At 42.5% G+C, this 19,118-nt stretch overlaps 1 protein-coding gene and 1 long non-coding RNA gene across 2 annotated transcripts in view; one reads left to right on the top strand and one right to left on the bottom strand.

The window, feature by feature from the left end:
- Positions 1 to 19,118, bottom strand: part of PRDM10 (PR/SET domain 10) — a 91,032-nt gene that overhangs the window by 38,120 nt on the left and 33,794 nt on the right. Inside the window, exons 5-7 of the mRNA XM_090291051.1 lie at positions 17,052 to 17,111; positions 2,645 to 2,870; positions 440 to 681 (exon numbers count right to left, since the gene is read on the bottom strand). Coding sequence (XP_090147177.1) covers positions 440 to 681; positions 2,645 to 2,870; positions 17,052 to 17,111 — 528 coding nt within the window. The remainder of the gene's footprint in view (positions 1 to 439; positions 682 to 2,644; positions 2,871 to 17,051; positions 17,112 to 19,118) is intronic.
- On the top strand, positions 5,328 to 10,667 carry LOC149997276 (uncharacterized). The gene is made up of 3 exons (XR_016514328.1): positions 5,328 to 5,656; positions 9,130 to 9,449; positions 9,974 to 10,667. It is a non-coding gene; the product is annotated as an uncharacterized LOC149997276 (long non-coding RNA).

Below are 19,118 nucleotides of genomic sequence, written 5' to 3' on the forward strand. Positions count from 1 at the left end.
AATTTTATATGAGGTCATTAGAGTGGGTGCTAGTCCAGTCTGACTGGTGTCCTTAGAAGAAGACATTGAGATACACAGAGAGACACCAGGGCACCGCTGTAGAGAGGAGCGACCATGTGCAGAGGCAGCAAGGGACAGCCATCCACAAGGCAAGGAGAGGTGCCTTGGAGAAACCCCACCCTCCCAAAACCTTGATCTTAGCCCTCTGGCCTCCAGAACTGTGAGACAATAAATGTCTGTCATTTAAGACACCCAGTCTGTGGTGTTTTGTTACAGCAGCTCTAGCCAACTAATACAGCCCATAAGAACTACACCTTTCAGAGTTATTCATATAGCAAGCAACAGCTATAAAATTGAATTAGGAGACTCAGTAGGAAAATGTGTGCCTCTTTAAACAATCATAAGAACAAGAGTGAACTATGAATAAAGCATAAATTACCTTCAGATGAATATAACAGTCTTTCAGCTCAGACTCCCTGACGAGGGGTCCCTCCACGGGGCCAAACTGGGTGCGCTTCGGGATGCGCCTCTTGGAGAACACGCCTCCAAGGAACCGATCAATGTAGAGGACCAGGGGAAGGCTGGCTCTCGCTCTGGTGAGCACGGGACGGTTGGGGATGGGGTGCAAAGGGCCATGCTTTGGGCACACTGAAGAGTGTGCGTTGTTACACTCCTCACACCCTGCAACAGAGAGAGCCTGGAAGTTGAATCTTTCAACATGACTTGATCTCAAGTAAAAAGTTCTAAGCTGAAAATATTTCCAAGGATTCAGGCCAAAATTCAATTAACTCCTACAATTACAGTTCCCATTCAACTGTGATATATTAGCTTTCATAGACCAATAAAATCCTGTACTTTTCCTCTAAAATACGGCAGAATTAGTTATGCCTGCCAAAAATAATATGCAGACTGTGGCTTTGACTTATTTCTCTACCGGATGTTAATTCAAATAGTGGCCACTAATTTTACAAATCAATTATAACATGTCTGAAAAGAAAAAAAGAGTAGACTAAATGTTACAAAATGTGATGAAAGAGGTGAATTTTATAGTATATAAATTTTATCTCAATAAAGCAGTTTAAAAAAAACAAACCTGACAATACTGTTTAGTCAGTTTTTCAAAAGAAAATATAGACACCTCACTGGGCATGTCTAACAAAAACAGAGAGGGTGCTGTGCAATTGGAGCGGTCAGTGCCTACTGTGTGAAAACAGTGTTAAAATTAATGAATTTCACACCCCAGCCTTCACTGACCTGGACAACACCATCAGCTCAGCCCTGACAGGACATGTGTTTTCAGCCCGTCCTCCAAGGGATCAGTCTGCACTGTGTCTCTCCCTGTTTCCCTGCAGCACCCACCTGTCAGCTCACTGTCGGAATGAGATGTATGGAGCCCCCAAAGAGAGAAAACCGACTGGACCTCTCAGAGATCATACTCGTGACTCTTAGTAAATTTAATTAACCAGTCATATTTTACCCTGTATGGTGATCTGGCTTAGGAAATAGGTATTTTCAATTTCAACACTGCCCAGTAGTGGAGAGCTCCTTTGTATTAATGTCTGTAAGAGAAAGTGACTTTATGCACATCTGACAAAGGAGTGGCCTTGAAAACATGAATTCAAGGAAAAACAAATGAGGCCATTCTTTGTTGGACATGAAGGTGGACACTGGCCTCATGCAAATGGGCTTTAGCACCATCACATGGAAGGTCCCAGGAGGAATACGGACTGGCTAACTCAAATAAATGACATAAGGATTCACCACAGAAGCATGAAAACCAGTGGAAAGAAGCAATGATCTGGCGGGTGGAAGCAGGAACACCCTCCTCCCAGGCAGGCAGTACAGAGGCAGCGTGTGCTGTATTGAGCCAATGGGCACACTGGAGCCAGACTACCCGAGTTTGAATCCTGGCTCTTGTAGCAAATGAGCATGACCTTGGGAAACCTACCTACCTCCTAAGACTGGAGAACATGTACCAAGTCAGAGAATGTAAAGAGCTAGTGCCTGGAATACAACAGGCATTTTTAAAAGGTTATTATAAAGAGAGGTAAAACGGTAAAGAAAACGTATTAAAAGCTGAAATTATTGTCCTGGCCAGTGTGGCTTAGTTGGTTGGAGCCTTGTCCCATAAACTGAAAGGTCACGGGTTCGATTCTCAGTCAGGGCACATGTCTGGGTTGCAGGTTCAGTCCCTGGTTGAGGTACACAGGGGAGGCAACTGATCAATGTTTCCCCCTCTCTATCTCTCTCCCTCTCTATCTCTCTCCCTTCCTCTCCCACTGGAATTAATGAATGTATCTCCTGGTGATTTTTTTTTTTTTTTTAATTTTTTAAAAGCTGGAATTGCTGAATATACCAGAACGGGGCAAACTTATCACCGTGGTTTAGCAGCCCAAGCTCTGGTATCAGACTTAGGCTTCATGTCTGATCCATCACTCACCTCTACGTGACACTGAGCAGGCCACCTTGTTTCTCCTAAGCTTCAGTTCATTCATCAGTAAAATTAGAACTCGCGACAGTGCCTGCCGCCCTCACACACTGCTGTGAGGATGGAGGCAGGTGAGGCCCATGGAGCAGGTTCTGTGGGGGACGACAATGTCCGCAAGCAAGAAGCCCTCACTCACAAGAACTAGCTGGTACTTACATAAGTCGTGGGGGTCGAAGGGCCGAGGTGGATCGGGCTCCCAGTCATCCAGGTCTGTGTCTTCTCCATCTTCCTCCTCATCTTCCTCCGTGTCCTCATCCTCATCCTCATCCTCATCCTCTTTGGCTTCCAGTCTACTCATAGGGTTCTGAAGAGTAGCCAAAGGATCTGAGCCATCCACACTCTCCATTGAAGGTAACACCTGGCTATGTACCGGCAAGGAGGCCTGGACAAAGTTTCATCACAGAGTTAGCACACACTCTCTTTCAGCTGGCTGGTACACACGGATGCACAAGAAATACAAGGTTGTGGTAGGTGGAATTCAACGTAGTTACCGTCAAGGCCCTGGAGAAATGATGCCCACTTAACAGCCGTAAAGAGGAATCTGCCTTTAGGCTTGCTTTTTGTGCCCCTATCTGGGCAAGCTGATGAGAAATCCCAGGCACTCCCTCCTTGGACGTCGATGGGAGTTTCAAACCCCACGACACCTGACCATGTGCCCTCGAACCCTCTCACTGGCCTCACACCTCCACCTCAGCGAAACTCCGAGCCAGGTCTCCTTTCCTTACTCTCCCAACCTGCCTCAAACCTGCTTGAGAGGCCTGACCTGTCTCCCCAGAGACTTCAAATGTGTAAGTCACAAACCTTTCCATACCCTCTTGGTGTATGTGTGGTATCATCGGTCTCGACCCCTGAACTCAGCTTTGAGTGGGGTTCCCTCCTGCCTTTTCAAGGTGGCCACGCAGTGTGGGTGATGATTTGATCTATCTTCGACCACTCACTTTTGAAACTAGACACATGGTACAACATGCACTTGGTAAAATTCCATGGTTAACAGCACTCTTCTTGCACCTCCGAGAGGCTGAGGTTTTTAAAGTAAGAATGAAAGAGATGTCAATTTGTTTCATCAGGCTGAAGTTAGTCTTTTGCAAAGAAGAGGAGGCCTGGGTCACGTATTGGGTTAATGCTGCCTTACCAAATATGCTGGCAGAAAATAAATGGTACCTCAGAGTTTTCTCACCTCCTAAATTAGTGTCATAGGTTAGAGACATGCACCCCCAAGATTCCTTTTATCCGATCTTATTTCTCACCCAATTAACACCGTAAGTCATACTCAAGCTGTGTCTCCTTCCTATTAAGTAAATACAACAACTTGTGTTTTTGTTTGTTTTAGAGATGGAAAGGAAAGGAGAAAGTGAAGGATAGAAACATTGATCAGTTGCCCCTCCCATGCCCCAAATCAGGGACCTGGTCTGCAACCCTGGCATGTGTCCTGACCAGGAATCGAACCAGCAACTTTCAGCCTGCAGGACAGCAGGACAGCATTTACTCCACTGAGCCACACCAGCCAGGACTACAGCACATTTAAAAAAAAAAAAAAATCTACTCCCTTATTCCTTATCTTCCCATATATTGTTCTCCTCACCTAGAATGCTCTTCCTGCACAAAACTTCCACACCGTTATCAGGAACCGTCTCCGACCGCTTCGCCCTCTCCGGCTTTGCTCTGCTCTGCTCTCCTGGGCACCTGGAGCCACAGACTCCCACTCTACATCATTCAGCCCCTGGTGCCAGCCACACTTCCTGTCCTCACAAGGCAGCCCGGATCGTGTTGGATAGCTCGACGATGGTTTCTGTGGAGTGCAGATATCCCTGTATGCTCCTTCCATGCACTGGTCAGGATCCACGACTTCCCTCTCAAGTTAGAAGGAATAACTCTAACCCTTCTGTTACATGAAGACAGTTCTTCAAGTACATCAAGACGAAAGCCTCTAATCCGTTCAATCGCTGCTCATGTGGCCAGACTTGCAGGTCCCTCGTCATCCTGCTGTCTTCATGTATTCCTCAGTGGGTTCCATATCTCTAGGAATACAGCATTAGCATTGATGACGGCTACCGTTCCACTGCCGATCCATTTCAAGTTTGCAGATAACTAAAATCCCCGAGTCCCCTTTTCCTTCTCATAGAGTGCTACTAACCCATTTCTCTCCTCCTCAGGCCTTAAATAGCCGCTTTTCACTGAAATGGGGGCTTTGGATTGATCTCCCATAAATTTCATTTTATTACTTTTTCTGTCCTTGCAGTCTGCCAAGATCTTTAGAATTGATTCTGTCATCTCACACATTAGCAATCCCTCACAGCTTTGTATCCACTGCCCAGCACCATCCACGTTTCAATGAGTATGCATTTTTCTGTGAGTCCATCTTGCCTCTCTCGCTGCACCTCAGGGAAGCAGAGCATGGCCTTTGGCGTCAGACGGATTTAGATTAAACTCCTGGCCCCACTACTTAGCCAGTTAATAAACTACTCTGAACCTCGGTTTCCTTATCTGTGAAACGGACATAGAAACAAACCTATACCCAATAGACTGTTGCGAGGACTAAATGTAATAACGTATATGAGGCTAGTAGTAAAGTGCGAGGTAGAAGCCCGCCATTCTAAAGGAAAGCCATCCAAAAGCCCGCCGTTCCAAACAAAAGCCCGCCACGAGGTAGCTCACCTTCCTCCCCCCGCCCCCAGCTGGCCCAGACTCAGGCGGCTGCCCGGAAATGGCAACTGTCCAATCACCAACCTGCTGGCTGGACAAGAGGGCAACTCAGCCTATGCTGCACCGCTTACGTATTCCAAGCCTCGGAACTCCTTAAAAATTCACTCCGCCCTGACCCTCGCTGCCAGTGTCTGCCCCGACCCCAGCCCGCCACGGGGCAGATACGTACAATAAACCATCTTGTTTAACGTATGGCTGCTGGCCCTTTCTACCCCTACCGACCCCCCGGAAACCAAACATTTTGGTGCCGAAACCCGGGAGGAGGGCTAGTCTCGGCACCCGGGGCTTGCAGCCAGGGGAGCAGCGGGCCGCAGCAGCGCGCCCGGCTCACCCCCTGATCCGGCCTCTCGGGGCCACGGCTGCCTTCCTCTCGTACCCTGACTTTCGAGGACCCAGTCGGAGACGAGAAACCACCGAGGACCGACCTTCCTCTGCCTGGCTTTTAATCCACACGGCTAAATTCGGGTAAGGAGTCTTCCCTTTCCCTGGGTGTCTCCCGGTTGCTCTCGGGCATCCAGGACGCCTCTCCAAAGTCCTAGCACTAGGCGGAGACCACCCTCTGTTCGAAGGGAGACAAGGGGACGCCCTTCTCTCCTCTCTGCCCTGTTTAGCGAGTGTTCGGAAGGCCTTCAGTGCCCCTTGATCGGGCGGCAGGGACGCCCTCGTCCAGTCTCCGGGCCGGGCTCTTAGAGTCAAACCTTTGGGCTGCTCTTAGCGTCAAAGAGCCGCTGGGCTCTCGGGAACCCCCTTCCCCTCCTCCCTTTAATCACGGGTACTAGCCGATCCAAGCCTCCCTGAACTCCCCTGTTGGGTGTCTCCTAAAACACCTTCGGGGACATTGACCCCAAACTGAGACCACACCGGCTTGTCTTCTTCTGCAACACCGGTAGGCCTCATACAAACTTGATCATCAGTCCATATGGCCCCTTAATGGGACCCTGGGCCCTTCAATCTTAACTGATTTAGACAATCATTGTCGCCGCCTTGGCAAATGGAGTTTAGTCCCATATGTACAAGCCTTGAGTTGCGGAGGCGTCCTTCCCTTTGTGAATCCGGCTCCGCCCATCAAATCCTTCTCCTCCATTCCCCTTTACACCAGGTTTCTGCTCCTTCGCTCCACACCCGGACTCGGATCCCCTAGAGGACCGACCTCTTTTGCCGCGCCCGCTCTCCTCCTCCTCCCTACCAACACCCTCCGCCTCAACCTGCACCCGAGGGGCCGGCACCCTCATACTCGGACCCAGACCCGGACTCTGCTTCTGACAGCCAAGCCCTTGCCGTGCGCGGGCTCGTCAGCAACTCCCCCACACCCGATCCTTCCCCCCACCAGCGATATTGCGGGTGTTGCAGGCGATCCCATCTGGGCCCACGTACCTTTCTCTAGCTAATGTCTCGGACTGAGCAACTCCTAGCCTCCTTCTCCGATCCTACTCTGTTCTTTAAGGATTTTCAATAGATTACAATCTCCCATAGCCTCACCTGGAGAGAGACCTTTATATTATCCTCCCTACCTGCAAGACTGCTGAGGAGAGGGAGAGAGTTTGGACTGCCGCTCAGGCTCACGCTGACAGGCTTCATTGCCGCCAGGACCCCAACAATAGCCCAGTTCAGGCCACGCGGTTCCCCAAGAGGAACCAGACTGGAACTCAACAGGAAGGGGCCCAGGGCATCCGCCCTTGTCACCGCATGGTAACTTGCCTCATTGCTGGAATGCAAGCTGCTGCCGGGAAAGCTGTAAATTATGACAAACTCAAAGAGATTATGCAGGGACCTAACAAAAACCCTGCCGCTTTCCCGAGTCGGTGAAGGGAAGCCTTCCAGCGACTCACTAATTTAGACCCCCATACGCCAGAGGGTGCTCTTCTCCATACGCAGTTTACGTCCAGGTCCACTCCAGACATCCGCCGGTAGCTGAAGCTGGAAGTGGGTCCACAGGCTACACAGGCTGACTTAGTAAATCCAGCCTTCACAGTCCTCAACAATCAAGAGGAGGGGAAGGCCCAGTCTAAGGTCAAGGCCCTTCAGATGTTGGCTTCAGCCCTGACTGAGCCCCATAAGAACAGTTCATGGAGGGCGAAAGTGGACTCCCAGGAACCCCGTGGAGACAGCTTCAAGTGCGGCAAAGCTGGCCACTGGGCCGCCAACTGCCCAAGCCCTGTCCTCTCTGCAAACAGAAAGGTTACTGAAAGTCCAGCTGCCCCCAGGCCTCTCAAGGCAAAGGGGGCACTGGTTGCCCAGGCTTTGAACTCCCCGACCTCCTGGGTCTAGCCACGGGAGACTGAGGGGCCCCGGGAACCATTTCGGCCCCCACACCCATCCTGACAACAGAGCCTCAGAGCCTCGGGTAACTCTTTCAGTGGCAGGTAATCCAATCTCTTTTCTCACTGATAACTGGGCCACTTATTCTGCCCTTCCCGAATATTCCAGGAAGCTCACCAGTTCCTCTGTCCATATTGTTGAGGTTGATGGCATAGTTTCAAGGCCTACTGTACCTCCCTCCCTGGCCTGCTCCCTGGAAGAATTAAATTTTTTGCATTCCTTCATAGTCCTTCCTAATTGCCCTACCCCATTCTTGGTAGGAATATTTTAGCCAAGGTATGGGCTCAGATTTTTATACCCTCCTGTCAGCAACTGCAGGGAATCTTCCTTTCTCTCTAGCAACTGACCGACTCCCATATCTTAACACCCTCCTCCACTCTCCCAACTGTTTCCCCTGTTGTCTGGGACACAGACACCCCAGTCATCACCACCCACCATGAACCCATTAAGATCTGCCTTAGAGACCACCATCCCGCAACGCCTAGGAACAAATAAAAGAGTCTGGAATGTGAAGTAGAAGCCCACCCTTCCAAACAAAAGCCCGCAACGAGGCAGCTCACCTTCCTTTTCCCCATCCCCCATGCCCCCCCCCCAGCTGCCCCAGACTCAGGCGGCTACCAGGAGATGGCAACTGTCCAATCACCAACCTGCTGGCTGTACAAGAGGGCATCTTAGCCTATGCTGCACTGCTTACGTACACCAAGCTTCAGAACTTCTTAAAAACTCACTCTGCCCTGATCCTTGCTTTGGTGTCTGACTCCAAGAGCCCAGGTCACCATGTCACATACTCAATAAACCATCTTGTTCAGCATATGGCTGCTGGCCTTCTCTGCCTCCCCCAAAACCTAACGTAAAGTACCTAGCATAAATTCTGTAAGGACTGAGATAACATCATATACTTCCCTTTACACCTTAAAAGACTTCTCAACATTAGATATTCAGTAAAGATTAGTTTGTGAAAATCTGTTTTGGCCCCTTGGGAGATGACATCAATCCCTTTAGGCATCTAAAGAAACTCTGCTGCTAGTCACAGAAACATCCTTTTTTTCAGCTTCTTAAACTCTATAATGAAAAAGTACTGTGTGTTTACAAAGCCCGACTGTTAACTGCAGTTTAAACGGCCGTTTAAGACCTTTGCCCAACATTTGAAATACCCAGGCTCAGAAAGCAGATACAATCAGTTACCTCAAATAGTATATGCATGTTTTAGCATGCATTCATTTAACCCAGGAGCCCAGACCTTTACAGGACATTCCATTTCCGAAGCTCAGGGCCTTGTAGAAGCTTTATGTGGGAGGACAAAATTCTGGGAGCTGCTTCTGCTTCAGCTTCAATAAAAACAGAATAAAATACGCACCGAGGTGAGGACTCTGCAAGGAGAAGAGCAGGGGACTTCTGGCGGTAAAATTGCATTTGCCACCTCCCCTCTGTGGCCTCCCCTGATCCTACAACAGAACTGCTTGGTTCCCTCTTGTTATCTCAGAGCACAGTTTCCATATCATCCTTTATTCTAAGCACTTAAATTCTATGCCAACATTAGTGATGAATGTTATCACACACTGAACAAACCAAAGCATATAGCCACCTCTGCTCCTCATAAATTCTTTATCTCTTCGCAGAGCCGACCTCAAAGAATGAATTCAGCAATTCAGACTTATTCCAGTGAGGCTGTGATGTATTTTCTCCCAAAAGATGCTACTAGAAAGACTGTGGTTAGGCAAGATTACTGCTGGCTTCTCGCCACTGATGAGAAAACTGGCATTAAAATAGTACCAACAATCTTCTCCTAAAAGACTGTGGCAAAAAAAAGGCTTGAACACTTCAGCACTATCTGGAAACACTGATGTCAAAGCAGAGATTGAACACATACCAGGATCGTGCAAGCTACTATTGAAAAGGGATGAAAAGAGTGGATGACAATCATTTTTAGGTGAAGACGGTATGTTTCCAGAGAGCACAGACCTTAACACACAGTGGGCATGCATTACAAATTTGTTTAATTAATAATTCAAATTCAGCTGGCACATACAGAGAGCAAAGGCATATTTGTAAATTCCTCTGAGGCCGGGTGACATGACTACATGGTTCCTAAGTGGCAGAGATAAATTCAGACTGACTGCCCTGCTTTTCCACTACATCACATTGGCCCCTGCGGAGGGGAGTCTGTTCAAGGAGGGCAGGAGAGGAGGTCAACACCACACACCTGAACACCAGAGCCACAGGAAACCACACCTGCTCTGAGACAGTCGCCAGGCAGTGAGGTGGTGAGCAATATGTGCCAACTATACTTACAGAAAAAGTATATTGAGACAAAAATATTTTAACCCTGTGCATTTTGTCCTGTACCATAAAACACAGTAGGAGGGAAAAGAATTTGTTAAACTTATGGTACACTTTCTCCTTCCCACTTAACATCGCTCCCTGTAATGATTTCTGAAACTATACAATGCATTTGCATTTCAGGATACAATTTATCTGACAAGTGAAATTCGAAGCTACGCTGGACGGCAGCAAACACAACAGAATGCTCCTGGGTTCCTACTGAGACCAATGACCAGAGCAGCATACTTCCTTCTCAGTGCGTGGGGAGCCACACATGTTCACTCGCAGCAACAAGGAAGAGACGGCTTCTGGGTCTGCAGAGGGCTGAAGCCTTCCTTCAGGAGGAGGGACTGCATATATGGAAAAGGCTTCAAATGGATTTTGCCGCTACTAAAAATGATTGAAAATAGGAACCTTTTTGCTAAGGGAGGGGAAAGAAGCATTTATCATCTGTGTTAAACCTTCACTCGAACTTTCTATCCAGAATTCATCCAGGTCACAGAATAAGCTGACAATCAATGAGGTGTTATAGCCAGAAATAAAAACTGTACTGGCTGAAAGGAAACTGTAAGAAAGATGCTAGGCCAACAATTATATTTCCTTGTAATGTCAAGGTTCATAGAGCTATCGCAGTGTAACTTTCCTTTTGTACAGAACATGAAACAGATTGTTTATGGAGATTGGAGAACATGAAGGGCCCTTTGAGGTGCAAATGGCAACAAAATTTCTAATTAAATCTATGCCTTAATATTAAAAACAACAGAATACCATTTTACATATCAGATTGGCAAAATATTAAAGAATGTAAATACCCAGTGTGGCAAGGGTGTATGGAAACGGGCATTCACGTATAATGTTAGTAAGTATGTAAATTTTTTCAGCTTCTGAAAAGCAATTTAGAGAGTCTTATCAAGATAACTTTCCCATTTATAATGACAAGTTTCAAACATCTATCAAACAGAATAGCATAATAGACCCCACACACCCATCGCTCAGCTTCAACAATCATCAACTCATGGCTAACCTTATTTCAATTTTCCCACACACTTTTGCCCTCACTGGATTATTTTGAAGCAAACTTCAGGCATTATACATTTTCATCTGTAAATAGTTCAGTAGCTATCTCTACAAGAATGACTGAATTTTATATATTATCATACATAAAAATTAATCATTCCTTAATATCATCAAATATCCACTTAGTGTTAGGATTTCCCCAAAGGTCTCATCATCTTCATAATCTTTTTTTTTTTTTTTTTTTTTACAATTGGTTTGTTCAAAGTCTCCTTTAATCTGTAAATCCCCGTACCTCCTTTCCTTTGCAATTTATATGTGGGAGAAACTAGGCCCTTTGTCCCACGGTTCCCCACAGCCTCGGTTTTGCTGACCACACCTCTGTGTGTCTTAACTCGTTCTACTCCGTCTACTCCATGCTTCCCATAAGCTGGCAGTGGAAGCCAGGATCAGAGTCAGGTTCGCCTTCGGGGCGGAGTCCTTCCCAAGCCATGAAGTGCAATAGAAGGTACACAGCAGCAGAGGGCCTGTAACAAATGGTTCTCTCTTCTTCGTGATATGAACAATGTTCCAAGAGTTCAGTTGATCCAGTCTGTTAGGAAGGACTTCATCACCTTCTTCCTGATGGTTCCAGACTATCGTGGATGATCACTGCCTAGATCCGTACTTCATTCGAAGATGAAAAATGGTGATATTCTAAGCCAGTCATTCCCTCTTGGTTTATTAGTTGGAATGCTTCTATGAAGAAATTTCCCTCGTCAAAGAATTCAGGGAGAAAGGCTGAATTCTTTCCGGTCATTTACCAGTTTCCTGAAGAATAAATGTAGTGGTCCCCCAGCATCCTCAAAAAGTAACCAATGAGTTCTTTCTTTTAATATCAGTATGAGCTTATGGATTTTAAATATATTTAGTGTGTTTCAATTACTGTAGGTGTTCTCCTTTTTTCATAAGCCAAGTTGTCCCATTTTTTGGCCCCTTCAAGTTAGTCATGATTTGTTTCCACAGGACCCAGGAACAGCAGATTTTACTAGCTTCCTTGTGTTGTGGTAAGACAAGATGTTTCAGGCACATCCTGTACATTTCCTGCCCCAGAGCTAGAACCTGCTATTTCTCTGGGTAGCCCTAATTCCTTGTACTGAAAGGTTGTATTTGGAGACCATATCAGCTCATTTCTACTGGATGGATGAATGTATCTAAACATTTATAGTGTCCAGAATTAGAAAACATGCTTTTTTTTTTGTAAGAGAAAATACATCATGAGCGCATACTGATATTCCAATTCAAATTTAGGATTCTGAGGTTTTATTTAACTTGTTTTATTTTCATATTTGTATCTTTTTTCACTTACAGAAAAAAGTCTTGGTTCTTAAATAATTTTTAATGTGAATACCATTAGCCTCCATCCTTTCTCTTTGAAGAATTTATTTAGTGAAAATAATTTGAGGTGCTATCTATGACAGTGTTCTTTATGGTAGCAAAAACTAATAAGAAATAACCTACATATAAAATAATAGAGAGAAAATAGTACATCCCTATAACATTGAGTTGGCCGAAAAGTCCGTTTAGATTTTTCCATAAAAGACACAGTTTTCATTTTCATCAATAACTTCATTGATTTGTATAGTTTGAGTATGTCAGCTATCTCCCGCTATTGGCTTCTAGTGGGCAGAAGCCAGGGGTGCTGCTTAACATCTTCCAATACATAAGACAGCCCCACAGGAAAGAATTATTTGGCCAACATGTCAAAAGTACGGAGAAACTTTGCAAACCACTTGTGACACATGGGATCAGTCACAGCACCTTCTCCATACACTGCATATATCTTTTCCTATGTTTCAGTTGCATTTCTACCTTTCTTGAAATAATAAAGCATAATACACCAAAAATTTGTGTATTTTCTTCCATCTTCAATATTAAAATAGCTGCACAAAAATTTACCAATTTTGGTGTTTTTAATGCACACTGATATGACATCTGCCACAATACAATCTAACAAAATTGTTTCGAATGAAGTTAAAGATGGTTAAGAACTACTAGAGCCATCTATGAAAAAAGCTAAATGTACTTTTTGGCCAACCCATAATACTATAGAGTTAATAAAAATGATGATATAGATTTCAGGATGCTTTTAAAAGAAAAATATCAAGATGAAAGCTTTTCTCCTGTTCTTTTTAATTGAGATATAATTTACATAACATTATATTAATCTCAGGTATACAACATAATGATTTGGTATTTGTAGAAAGCTACTTTAAAAAAATAATAAAATACTCTCGTTGAAAACTACAATGGACTATTGAATAAATATGTAAAACCCCACGCAAAATATTAGCGAATGAAATCCAAAACTAGACATATACAGGGATGGGCAAAAGTAGGTTAATAATAATAATAAAGAATAATTAATAAAGAAATAATGATAAGAATAAACTGTGTTTCACATACTCACAAATGTAAAGCTACTTTTGCCCACCCTTGTATAAAAAGTAAGAGTTTATTCCAGATTGCAAGATTGGCTTAATTTTTAAATATCAATTAGTATAATTCACTATATTAACAGAAAAGAAGAGAAAAATCTCAACAGGTTCAGAAAAAGCCCTTGATAAAAATCAGCATCCATCAATAATAAATATCAATTAATAGTAAATAGATTAAAAACTGAAAATAAAGACAACTTTCTTAATCTGATAATGGATATTCTTTTTATAAAAATCCTGCACTAAATATCATTCTTAATAGTGAAAGTTTTTCTTCTGAGAGCAGGAAGGAGAAAAGGAACCCTACTACATCACTTCTCTTCAATAATGTTTTAGAGATTCTAGCCACCAGACAAAAAGGAACAAACAGAAAAAAGAAAAAAACACAAGGATCGGGAAGGGTTGGGAAGAAATAAAACTGTCACTATTCACAGACAACAAGACTATCAAAAAAATAAAAATTATCAATAGAAAATAAATATTTTAATTTTGATACCATCAAAATACACCAAATATTTAGAAATAAATCCACTGAAAGATATGTAAGACCTCTACCTGGAAGATAATTTTTTAACTCTTAAACTCAGGGATATATTGTATTCATAGGCTGGAAGACACAATATTACAAAGATGTCAATTCTACATACACTGATGCATAAAAACAATGAAATTCCAATAAAAATCCAGCAGGACTTTTGTGGAAACTTCCATGTTGATTCTGAATTGTATATGGAAAGCAAAGGGCCAAGATACTCCTGATGAAGAACAAAGTGGAAGAAGGCTCACAGTCCTGGATATACTGTAGTATATTCATAAAACTGAGTACTATATAGCAATAAAAACAGAAGGGAAAAACCCACAGCTACACCAAACAACATGAATTAATCTCTTTAAGTATAACATTGAAAGCCAGACTAAAAGGAAACCATACTAAGTAATTCCATTTATATAAAGTTCAAAACCATGGAAAACTAATCTGTTGTGTTAGTAGACAGGAGAGTTGTTACTTTTGAGCAGAAGGGAAGGACGAGGAGGGGTTATGAGGAGCTGGGAATGTTCTATTGCTTAATCTGAGTGCTATTGGGTAGATTGACTTCTTGATATTGTACTACATGCTTAAAATTTTTTGCACTTTTATACATGTATTTTATAATTTAATTAAAACATAAATAAAAATACAACATAAAATATGGTGACCATAAGGGAAGTTACACCAAGAACAAGGAAAAGAACAGATATAAAAATGAGCGTAGAGACATGTTAGAGATGGAATGCAAAGACAATTCATGATTAATGTTCTAAATAAGTGAACATATCAAATGAAACTGGAAAGGTTTTCAAAGGCCCAATAGATGAAAATTTTTCTAAAATAAAGTCTTAACCTATAATCAAAAGGACACTCCCTATCCTAGGGAATTCTGGTTTACATGCTAGTGAAGATGTTAGACTTCAAAGACAATTTCAAGTATAAAGAAAGAATCAAACAAGCATTAAGATAGAAAAAAAGTGAACAAAATTAATCAAAAGTAGACTCCTTGCCCCGGCTGGTGTGTGGCTCAGTCGGTTAGTTAGAACATTGTCTCATAAACCGAGAGGTCGTGGTTTTGATTCCCAGTCAGGGCACATACCTACCAAGGTTGCAGGTTCGGTCCCCAGTCTGGCGTATGCAAGAAGCAACAGACCAATGTTTCTCTCTCACAACAATGCCTACCTCCCTCTCTCCCCCCCTCGCTTCCTCTCTCTCTAAAATCAATAAGCATGTCCTCAGATGAGGAGAACAGAAGAGAAGAGAAGAGAAGAAAGAAAAGAAGGCAGTGCCATAAAAAAAAAAAAAAAAATGTAGGCTCCAGATTTCTACAAATTAAATGCCAGTAGAGAATAGAGCAAAATTCTAAATAGCTCTGGTTACTGAACAGAATGCAAATACATTAGTTACAATAATAATGCAACAAACACAGAACAGCGGAGAAGAAGGGGCAGAAGTGTGCTGGTGCCCAAGTCATCACGGCCGGGCCAAGGCCAGAGTGAAGCTGAGCCCAAGTGCAGCATAGGAAGCCATGATGACGTGAACCTCACTCAGTTCTTTTTCTTCAGCAAAACCCAGGTGAATAATAGCATTTAAGGCAAAGTGCCATTTCCCCCTGTTTATCTTTGTTTGTATGTCTAGAATAATAGTTACCAAACCGTTCAGTTAATAAGTATGTTTATGGGCAGAATTTGTTTGGGTTTTTTTACAAACTTCTTTTCTTTTTTTTCTTTTTATTATTATTTTTTTTTTGCATTGCTTTAACTCTTTATGGAAAATAAAATCATCATTCCAAGAGCAAATAAATTAATCATCTGTGAAAGATAATCAAAGGCTTTTCATTTTACTTTTTCCTGCCAGTTGTAAAACTAATTAAATTTATCCCTTGCTTCCTTGATGGAATCAATAAATAGTCACAGAAATGGACATGGTTTATTTTGTTAAGAATATACCTAATTATTACGAAGTTATTAAAATAAAATAACTCCACTATAGACTAAATGTCCGTGTCTCCCCAAAAGTTATATGTTAAAACATAACCCCTTATGTGATGGTACTGGGGGGAACCTCTGAGAGGTGATTAGGTCATGAGGGCGGAGCCCTCACAAGTAGCATTAGTGGCCTTGTAGTGGAGACCCCACAGAGATCCCGTGTCCCCTCTGCCACATGAGGACATGGTGAGAAGATGGCCCTCACCAGATGCAGAATCTGCTGGTGCTCTGACCCTGGATTTCCCAGCCTCCAGAACGGTAAGAAACAAATCTCTGTTTTTGATATGCTGCCCAGGATGTGGCATTCTGTTACAGCAACCTAGGCGGATTAAGAAGTTTTCATTCCAGTACACAAGCCCAACAAAACTGTAGATTACTACCAATCAGGAATAAATTCAACTATAACTTATATGACAAAGACTTCTAAGAATTATCTCTATTATTGCATACATAATATTAATATAACTACTATTCATTTTTCAGATTTTAAAATGGAAGTATCCAGGTCATCTATAAGGAGTTCAAAAGCAGGAAGTGCTTACCAATTGAGAATTTACTTAATGACACTTAGTGGTACAGCTAAGTTAGTCACACTAGCTAACATGAAATTACCCTATTTTGCATTCATACTCCCTTTGGAGTAAGACTGACAATATCTAGCTTCTGCGCTTTCTTTATCACTTTCACAACCTGGAGGAAAATAAGGAAGAAGTCCCTCAAAGTCAAAAAAGCATTTATTAGAAATATGGATCAAATGAAAGAAATGTTTTAAAGGCTAAGCGAAAAAAAAAAAAATCTTTTTCAGAAGCCAGAATAATGAAGTTTGCCATCAAATTTAACTTAATATATAAGAAACAGATATTAAGCCCTGGCTGATGTGTCTCAGTGGATTGAACGCCAGCCTGCAAACCGAAAGGTCGCTGGTTTGATTCCCAGTCAGAGCACAGGCCTAGGTTGTGGGCACAGAGCACGTGTCTGGGTTGCTGGCCAGGTCCCCAGTTGTGGGTGTGCAAGAGGCAACCAATCGATGTATCTCTCGCATATTGCTGTTTCTCTTCCTCCCTTCCCCCTCTAAAAATTTTTTTAAAAAAGAAAAAGAAACAGATTATCAAAAGAATACACAGTGCAGACAGTTGAGGAACATTCCAGGGAATATTAACAGTCATAGCATTAACTCCAAACAACAAAGAGGCAAAAAGGCAACTCATTACCTGCTGAGCTGTAGCATCCTGTTGGACATAAGCTACCTGGCCTGGGTCTGTAAACAGAGTCTAGACAAAAAAACAAAACAAAACACAACAACAAGCTTATCAACAGATCTTTAGACAATTCACCTACACAGGAAAAATTATCCTACTGCTAAGCACCAATTTGTGGGAGAGTTAATTCCCGTATAGCTAGTAATAATCCTTCATTAATAAAGAAGGTAAAGATAGAAATCTTACGTTTAGCTAAAGCCTTTCATTCAGATGGCACCCAAGAGATTATATAAACTATCCACCTCAACCGGCTAACATACTTCATGACTTTCCTCTTAGGCAAAGCCTTTCCTGAGGTTGAATGTCACGGCTAATTAAAAAGGCATGTCATGAACACATAAAAGACATGCCATGAACGAGGGTGCACACACACTTAACGCTGTGTATCACAAGGAGCAGACTTACAATTAAATGAAAATGGATAAAGATATATAAAAATACAGAAGAGTATTATATAGGCAAGCATTACAACTCTTTCAAATATAAAATGCACACTGATTATCAGAAGGGAAGTAGAAGAAAAATCAATTTAATTTAATGTTCCATAGATTCTTTTTCAGAAAAGGTCAGTAAAATCATAATTTAAAAGAAAGGTCTCATAAACTCTTAATTTGTGTCATGGAGCAGCAGAGCTGACAAGAGAAGAAAAATCTTCAAAATTATTTAGCCAAGGCACTGCAACCTCCAACCCCCAAAATTATTTCCCCTAAAACTTTTTAAAGACGTCAATTTGCCCAAGCCTTTCGCAAACCCATGGGACTAAGAACCATGGCTAAGTTTTGATTGCAGAGAAATGTAAAAGAGAATTTCAGCCCGTGTCAGATTCTTAGATTTGACATTAAGAAATTATCAGAATTCAGACATTTAGTAACACAGTGATACACGAAAAGCTGGGCACGGGTAGGGGCTGTGGCTAGGCAGAGGCGTTCCAAAACTATCAGCTCCATGGTTGGCACTATCATGTTTATACCGATTAACCAGTTAGGCCCCAGTTATTCTTGGAAATGATTAGTGCCTTTTGATTCAATATTGCACATAAGGGCAAATTTTTATTACCAGGATCCAACTATAAAAGTATGGATCTCATTTTTTTAAATATGTTTAAAAGAGCTTTTGTACAGTATAAAGTGCTAACAAGAGAAACTATATACTGGAGAATATTTGTGTTATGCATTTGCAAACAAATGCCCCTAGTCACTGGCAAAAAAATTTTAAAAGTAGCTATAATTGTACAACTTTTACCTTTGCTCTATTGCAGGCCTACAAATCAGTACAGTATTGATAATAGCAGTTAATAAGCTACACTTTTAACTGTAATAATGTGTATGTTTTCACTGATCCATCTTTGATTGAGCTATACAGAACGAAATGCCATTTTTGGCCTGCTTCTTGATACTCAGGAAGAGTAGGAAGTTGATAATCTAGTCCATGATCACTGGGGAGAAGAACTAATACAAGACTAGTGCTCTAACTCAGCAATTTTCAACTAGTGTGCCATGCGAATTTTTAGAACATGCAATACCTGACTATTAGTCAGGGGCACTGACCTCTTTTCCCTTAGACTGTCAAATAAAAAAATGACAACAGCCAACAGAACAATAACCCTCCAGTGTGAATACCCTGTGTTGAACCATAAATATGTAAGTCAACTCGATTGAGTTGCATCTTATTGGTCACGTTGCATAATAAGTTGCATCTGATTTGTTAATTCTTGGTACAAGAAATCTTTACATACATGTGTAGGCACTTGATTTTTTAAAGTCACTTTGGAGCAAAAAGGGTAATTACTACTATTATTTCTTTTGTAAATCAATCAAAATTATACCTATTTTTTGTCAGATCAGCAAAAAAAAAAATACTGTTTTGGTATGCCGCAGAATTTTAGTAATTAGTTTTTTTTTAAGTATATTTTATTGATTATGTTGTCACAGTAGTTCCAATTTTTTTCCCCTTTGCTCCCCTCTGCCCAGTACCCCCCTTCCCCCAGCAATCCTACCCCCCTTAGTTCATGCCTATAAG

The sequence above is a fragment of the Furipterus horrens genome, unplaced genomic scaffold (genome assembly GCF_987537825.1).
Source record: "Furipterus horrens unplaced genomic scaffold, mFurHor1.1.pri manual_scaffold_11, whole genome shotgun sequence".
Lineage (NCBI taxonomy): Eukaryota > Metazoa > Chordata > Mammalia > Chiroptera > Furipteridae > Furipterus > Furipterus horrens.